The sequence below is a fragment of the Anomaloglossus baeobatrachus genome, chromosome 5 (genome assembly GCF_048569485.1).
Source record: "Anomaloglossus baeobatrachus isolate aAnoBae1 chromosome 5, aAnoBae1.hap1, whole genome shotgun sequence".
Taxonomy (NCBI): domain Eukaryota; kingdom Metazoa; phylum Chordata; class Amphibia; order Anura; family Aromobatidae; genus Anomaloglossus; species Anomaloglossus baeobatrachus.
Genome location: NC_134357.1, coordinates 5268394 through 5275520, shown reverse-complemented (window position 1 = coordinate 5275520; position 7127 = coordinate 5268394). Strand labels below are relative to the sequence as shown.

At 49.3% G+C, this 7127-nt stretch overlaps 1 protein-coding gene across 1 annotated transcript; it reads left to right on the top strand.

Moving 5' to 3' along the window:
• Positions 1-282: 282 nt before the first annotated feature.
• Positions 283-6815, top strand: LOC142310606 (pancreatic lipase-related protein 2-like). Its single transcript, XM_075348123.1, is given in 13 exon segments — positions 283-303; positions 802-880; positions 883-965; positions 1507-1632; positions 1705-1839; positions 3846-3954; positions 4035-4154; positions 4329-4454; positions 4527-4645; positions 5241-5364; positions 5506-5617; positions 5692-5859; positions 6734-6815. Coding segments are annotated over 13 exon segments (1404 nt in total).
• Positions 6816-7127: the final 312 nt, after the last annotated feature.

Here is a 7127-nt window from a genome sequence, read left to right as displayed (position 1 = left end):
AGGTGTTGTTACCTGGGGTCCAGGGCGTCACACTGCACTCACTATTCTGCTGGTGCAGTCACTGTACATACATTACTGATCCTCTTTGTAAGTACTGTACAGGATTAGTCTGGCTGTCCAGTAAGGCCATTTGTGCGTTCTGTGTCCCCAGCAAAGTCTATGTAACTTGTGGAAATTCCATGCGCACGTTGCATTTTAGAACACAGCGATTTGATGCTGACATTTGTGGCTGAATGGCTGCGTTCTAAAAGGCAACGTGTCACTACTTTTTGTGCGTTCCGGATGCTTTTCCCTCTGTCTATGGTAGAGCAGGCATCCAGAACTCATGAATTCTGCATCCATTTTGCACTCAAATACAGCTTTTCGGCAGCGTTTTGAAACTCCATGCAGTGACAACGTTGCAGAATATTTGTCGCGGCAGAACAGACGTGCGCACATGGCCTAATGTGAGAACTGTTGGCAAAGATTTGTAAACATCACTTCTGTTTTTGAGGGGAGACAGTGTTAAACCTGACAGGTGTGCTTCGTAGTCCTTCTTTGCCGGTGGCTTGTGCTGGGTCCATTGTAATGGACGGTTCCTGTTGCGTGGACTCGGCCGTACGCTCGGGGGGGGTGTGTAGTGGTGTTTGGATTCCTCCTGTCGTAGTGTCTTCTCCTGTGCGGTGCAGGGTTGTGTCTTGTAGATGGATTTGGGCTTCTTGCACCCAGGACACTGTTCCTGGGGTAGGGCTGGTGGTGCATTAGTTCTATGTGACTTCATCTGTAAAATGGCGTTGGCCTCCTGTTCCCTCTCCTCCTCAGCTGGAGGAGGTTTGCTACGACCGGCTGGGATGTTTCTCGGATGCCCCTCCATACTCCTACACCGCGGAGAGGCCGCTTAGCCGCTCCCATGGCCACCAAATGTGATCAACACCCTCTTCCTTCTGTTCACCAGAGAAACTCCAAAACACTTCCAGAGTAAGTGCGTATTTCTTGGGGGGGGGGGGGGGGGGGGTTCAGAGGTTCTTCATGGGGCAGAGGGGAACAAACGTGCAGGTCTCTGCAGTTTAAGCTGTAAAACACAATGTCGTGGGATCCTATATGACTCTATAGTTAGGTCGCTTGAGTGGAGGCAGCAGTGCTACTCTGCCCCTCGTTCGGGGGGTTCCTGGAGAGACGTTTGGAGGTCTACTGGCCCCTCATTCCCATGTTTCCTCTGTGGGAGGGGTCTTCTTCAATCAGATGCTGTCAGTAGTTGTCCCTTTCCACAGCCTTGGGGTCTCTGCTGCTCCACTGGACCCCATATGTAGAGCCCACAACCTGTAGTGCGGTGCTGTCGTGTGTTCATTACGTAGCGGAGGTAACACTCCAGGCTCCTCAGACCCCAATGGAAAACTCCGTACTAGCACCTGACTTGGCACTTTGAATACCAGTGTCTTGTGTGGTCCAGGAGCTGCTCTGCCACCTCTGCGCCCCTATGGCTTTCCGCCTGGGTCTTAGGCCACACGATGTCTTTTTTTCCTTTAGGTGGTCAGTGCTCTGAATGTCTCTTCAGTGTTGGACACAAAGTTTGATCCCAGCAGGAGATCTCACTTTATTATCCATGGCTTCCTGGAGGCAGGAGAGAAGGCCTGGTTGACAGACATGTGCCGGGTGAGTGGTGTCGTGTGGTTCGGCTCTGCCCGGTGGTTGCTCGATAATTCTCACCCATGTCCTCTGCTCCAGACTCTACTGGAGGTGTCGGACCTGAACTGTTTCTGTGTGGACTGGAAAGGAGGGTCGATGGCTGCGTACACACAAGCCGCCAACAACATCCGCGTGGTGGGCGCAGAACTGGCGTATCTTATCGACTTTCTAATGGTGAGTTTTTAATTATTCTGATATCAGAGATTAAGAGTAAAACTTGTACTAACAACTTCCCAGTATCCTGTGCTGCTGGATGAGTGGATGTGATGAGCGCAGCATTGTGCTGTGAGAGGGGCTAGGGTGATGCCTGGAACATGGACGATTGTTCTTGGATAACAAATTTCCAGACCCAAATTTCTTGTAAATGGCTTAACTGCATAACTAAAGTCTGATGGGCACCGGGGCAAGATATTGCCTGTCATCCCCCATGTATGTTGGTCAGATGTATGGGACCTTGTAGTGTTCTAAAACCAGTGTGTACCTGCAGAGTCTACTTCTACAGTGCAGCGACTGTAGAGATCCAGTGGATCTCTGCACCTCTATAAAATACAGTTGAATGTGCCTCCTCTGACCAGTGCTGCCACTAGGAATTTCAGGGCTCCATACTAGCAACATTTATGAGCCCCTTAAGACTCCTCCCAGCTTCACCTCCACTCACTTTCCACAGTTTCACCACCCACTCTTGGAAAAACTCCACTTCTGCAACACATCCTCACCAATCGCACATCACCAGTTCCCATTGGACACCAGATCATACAGAGACGTCAGCTTTTGTTTTGGCCAAAAGGTTGTTTGGTGTGGGGTTTTTTTTGTTATTTTTTTTTAACAAATACCACATACAAGGGACAAATACCACCACACTTTGCCAGCACATTGACCAAATACTACAATGCTGATTACCAATAAAATAGTAATGGTGCCATTATGCACAGGAGCTCTGTATGTAGTATATAGGTAATAGTGGCTCAGTTATATACGGTAATTCACTGGAGCTCTGTGTATAATGTACAGGCAATACAGTGATCACCAGTGTCTTCTCTAGGTGGAGTCCTTCATCTTTGCTTTTCTTCATCGGTGCAGGCCGCTATCACTACTTCCACCCAGGACTAGTCTCTGCAGAACAAGGATCTGTAGCTGATCAATTCCAGAGCATAGTCCTCTCTTCCCCCCCCCCCCCCCCCACTTCTCCACTACGCCAGATGAAGGAAAAATGAGTCGCCCTAAACAGTTACAGGACGTGTCCTCAAATTAAAATGCATCCCAGCAGTAATATTGCTTAATAAGCCCCTTCCTGTAGTCTCCATCCTGGCCCCGCAATATCTGATCCCATATTGTAGCTTCTCGTTGCAAGCAAATAACAAAATCCTTACTGATCCAGTGACGTCCTTTCTAATTGATTTATGCAGTGTGACCGCACCAGCGCATTGCAGTGGCGTCATACTCCAGCAATGTGTGCACTGTTGGCTGTTAACTATTGCCACCTCAGTGGACAGTGTAGAAACCTCTGGCCCAGGTGCAGGTACTAGCCTGACCGCACCTTCCAGTCTCCTGTCCTGCTCCGATCTGGAGGATAGAAGCTGTGCAGCATGACATCTCCACAGTGTGGGCAAGTCTGCAAGATGTTGGAGGCAGCGGTCTGCAGCCAGGTACAGGGCTGGCACCCTGCGGCCCCACATGGGGAGCGGTTGGTGGGCATCTGTCCAGCCCACCCCTGATTGCAGCGCAGGGACCTGCCATTGGACACACATCCAGCTGTAGCATGCACTGAGGTCTGCAGCCTCTATACCCACAGTCACGACCACTGCGATTGATGCACCCCTAGCTTCTATGTGCAATAGAAAGGAGGGTGAAGCTCTGCTCCCCCCCCCCCCCCAGCAGAGATCAGGCTGCATCTCTCCCAGACACAGATGTTACTCTGGTGTCTGCAGTGACGCTCAGCTCTGCTCTGCTCCCTCTTGCGCAGTGATTGCACTTGGATTGGCTTATGGTGTGGACATGGAGCCGCTCGTGCAATGACTTTTCCTGACACCTGTAATCGCAGCAGTGAGATCGGTGTGCCCTGGTTACACATCAGTCTCATCATGGCTCACTTGGATAGGTGTTGTGCAGCACTGACTCACTAATTGCACTAGTGTAATAGTATTTCCTTCACTCATTTTAACCCTTCCTGATCTCTGTAGGACCACTATAGTTACCCTCTCAGCAGCATCCATGTGATAGGACACAGTTTGGGAGCACAGGTCGCGGGTGAAGCTGGCAAGAGGCGTCCAGGAATGGCTCGGATATCGGGTAGGTCGGCTTTCTAATGCTGTCTTGGAGCGTTCATTCTGTTGGGTAACATTGGCCAGAATATATACTCCTCCTTTTAGGGTTGGACCCAGCAGGACCCTACTTTGAACATACCCCACCTGAGGTGCAACTGGACCCCTCTGATGCAGTACTGGTGGACGTCATTCATACTGATGCATCTCCCACTATTGTCAATCTCGGTGGGTATTCTGGGGCAACTTCATTTATATTTGGGTTAGTAAATGAAGGTCTGAGCTGTCATGGTGGTCAAATGGTTAACATCATCCTTGTTGGATGCAGTTGTAATACTTTTGCGCATGAGTAGAGATTCGGTGTGATATTATGGGGTCTCTATAATGTGTCTCCACTTCTAGGTCTTACTGGTCTTGGGATGAGCCAGTTGGTCGGTCATCTTGACTTCTTTCCCAATGGAGGGAAGGACCAGCCTGGGTGTCCTAAAACTTACCTGAAGCTTGGGGACCTGGACGATGTGATAGACGGTAACGTGCGCCCACCTTCAGGCATCGGCTCTTATCTGTGGAAATTTCTAATGGTTGTAACTTGAATTTTAGGAATTGAGGAGAAGCTTCTGTGTAGCCACCAGCGGAGCGTCACGTTATTCACACAAAGCATCCTCTTTCCTAATGGGTTTTTGAGTTACCCGGGGCCCTCGTACAATGACTTCGAGGAGGTAAGAGTGGCCCTAAATCTATAGGGTTCTGCCTCTCCAGCGGCTTGGGGTAGATAAACCGGAAGCTACATAAGATCTGTGTAGAGGGCTGGTTAACAGCAGGTGCGCCATAGAGGACACTTCTGACCATGTCTCTCAATCACTGGGATGTCATTATTAATCCTCTGTAGCAAATGACTTCTGTAAATTTCTACTAAAGACTCTTTATTCTGAAGCCTTTGGGAACATTCCAGCTGATCTGAGCCACAATCTGGTGGCGGAGACTTCCTCTTCCTGAGCTGATGGATATTGGTGGTTCCTGTGATCTTTTCCCTTGTTGCATGATCCGGCTAGCCGTGATGTGATTCTGACTCTCGTAATACATCCTCTTCAGTCGGTATCTTTCTTTGGTATCTGTCCTGATCCATTATTAATCACATTGGTCATTCTATCCATGGTCATTGGCAGGCTCGGTCCACTCGTCTATCTTCTCGATTTCAATGCTGAAATACAGCTATGATACCTTGGAGGGCTAGATTTGATCTGTAGCTACTGTTTGACATGATCCATCAATGCTTGTGGAGTCTCAGGAGCAGAACCTTGACTTGTCTTTCAGGGTGCTGGATTCCCATGCTGTAATGGAAGCTGCGCCATGATGGGATACTTCGCTGACTCTTATACCAAAGATCCCACCAGTGAAGTCTTCTTCCTGAATACTGGTGACGTGGACAACCTGCTACGTAGGTGGAAGGTGTCATGGTGGCTAATACTGTGGAGGATCAGGCTGTTCTGATGTCTTAGTGTTTATAGACATCTGAAGTTATAATATGGGCGACTGACAGACCTGGGCTTTGTGACCTGACACTTGTTCTGTTCTCCAGGTTGGAGGTACCGGGTGACCATCAATATCACCGGAAGCATGTTTGTCATGGGCTCGTTCAGCGTTTCCCTGTGTGGGAAGGTTGGCTGTTCTCCTCATTACCTTGTGCACAGGTAGGTCATGGTTCATCCCCCTGATTAGACGCTGACTGGTGAGGACTGCTGTAACCCCCTGGTTTTGTCCTCAGTGGATTTATTCACTCTGAGAAATCTTATTCTGCCCTGATTGATGTGGAGATGGACATCTACCCGGTCATCCAAGTGGAGTTTGTCTGGCACAAGGATCCTCTTTATATCATCCAGGCCACCCTGGGGGCCACGGCCATAGTTGTGGAATATGGGCCCATTAAAGCTACGTAAGTAAAGCAATGTTTATAGTAGCACTTCTCAGCTCTGACCCTCCAGCATTGCAAGAGGTCCATATTAGGCTACTTTAACACTTGCGTTGAACGGCATCCATTGCATAACGGATGCGTTGCATATAGTGGTGCAACGGTTTGTACAAAATAATGCAATCCGTTAGATATACATATATCTAGATTTCTAGATCTGGGAATGTGCAATTGTGTAAAGACTGTTGCGTTTACGGAATCCGCCATCATAGGCGTCAACTATGAAAACTGACACGGGAATCCTGCAGGTTGTGGGGTGTTGGTGGGGTTTTTTTTGTTTTTTTTTTTTTTTTTTTTTTTTTTTTTTGAGACACTCTGCCAAGCGCAGAAACGCTACCTGCAGCGTTCCATCCGCCAGGCGGATGCAACGCAGCGTTAGCTGACAGATGCAAGGCCAACCGTTGCTATCCATAGCTAATGGCAGTCTGAGGAATAAAACTTTCCTGCAACGGTTACTGTAATTCCTGAAGGCAGCGAATAGTAACGGATGACATTCAACGCTTTGGAAAGATGCAAGACAACGCTTTGTGATATGTAAGTGCCCCATACAGGGCCTGACGTACCACCTGGGTGTAGGGGCAGCCATTGCTCCATTATGGAGGCACCTAGATGTACGGCAGTCCAGGGTAAGATGGCTTCCTGCCGGTGGTCTCCTGTGCTCTGCTACATCTCCACTAGTGCATGGCGCGCTGATCCTAGACGGTGGTCTCATTCTGATCGGAGCACTTCATGCACTGGGTTTAGTTGGATGTGGAGGAGCTGATTATTGGGCTTCTGAGATGTCGGATTCCTCTATTTCTTGGACACTGACTTATCGGCTTTGTGGCTTCCCTTCCAGATATCTCTTCTGTGGCGATGACGTGACGAAAGAAGGAATCCAGCAGAACCTCGACCCATGTACCACGTTCTCCATGTACTGAATAAAATCTGCATAAATACAACCTCGTCCTGTCTGAGGTAGTTATTGCGTCCTCGCATCACAGGGGTAACCTGGAGCCACATCTGCATCCGGCCCAAGCAAGCGGCCGGCCTCATGTGCCTGGCCCTGCCGTAGAGCCCTTGGGTGTCACTGTCTGTAAAGTGCAGTCATGTCTGAAGAATCAATTAGAAATCCTCCCACATCCAGAGATGCATCGGGACCCCCTACACCCCATACCTGGTCAGTGGTAATGATAGTGGGGGAGGATAGATCATTGGTGCAGCTGCAGAGGGGCCAACAGGAAAAGGGGGTG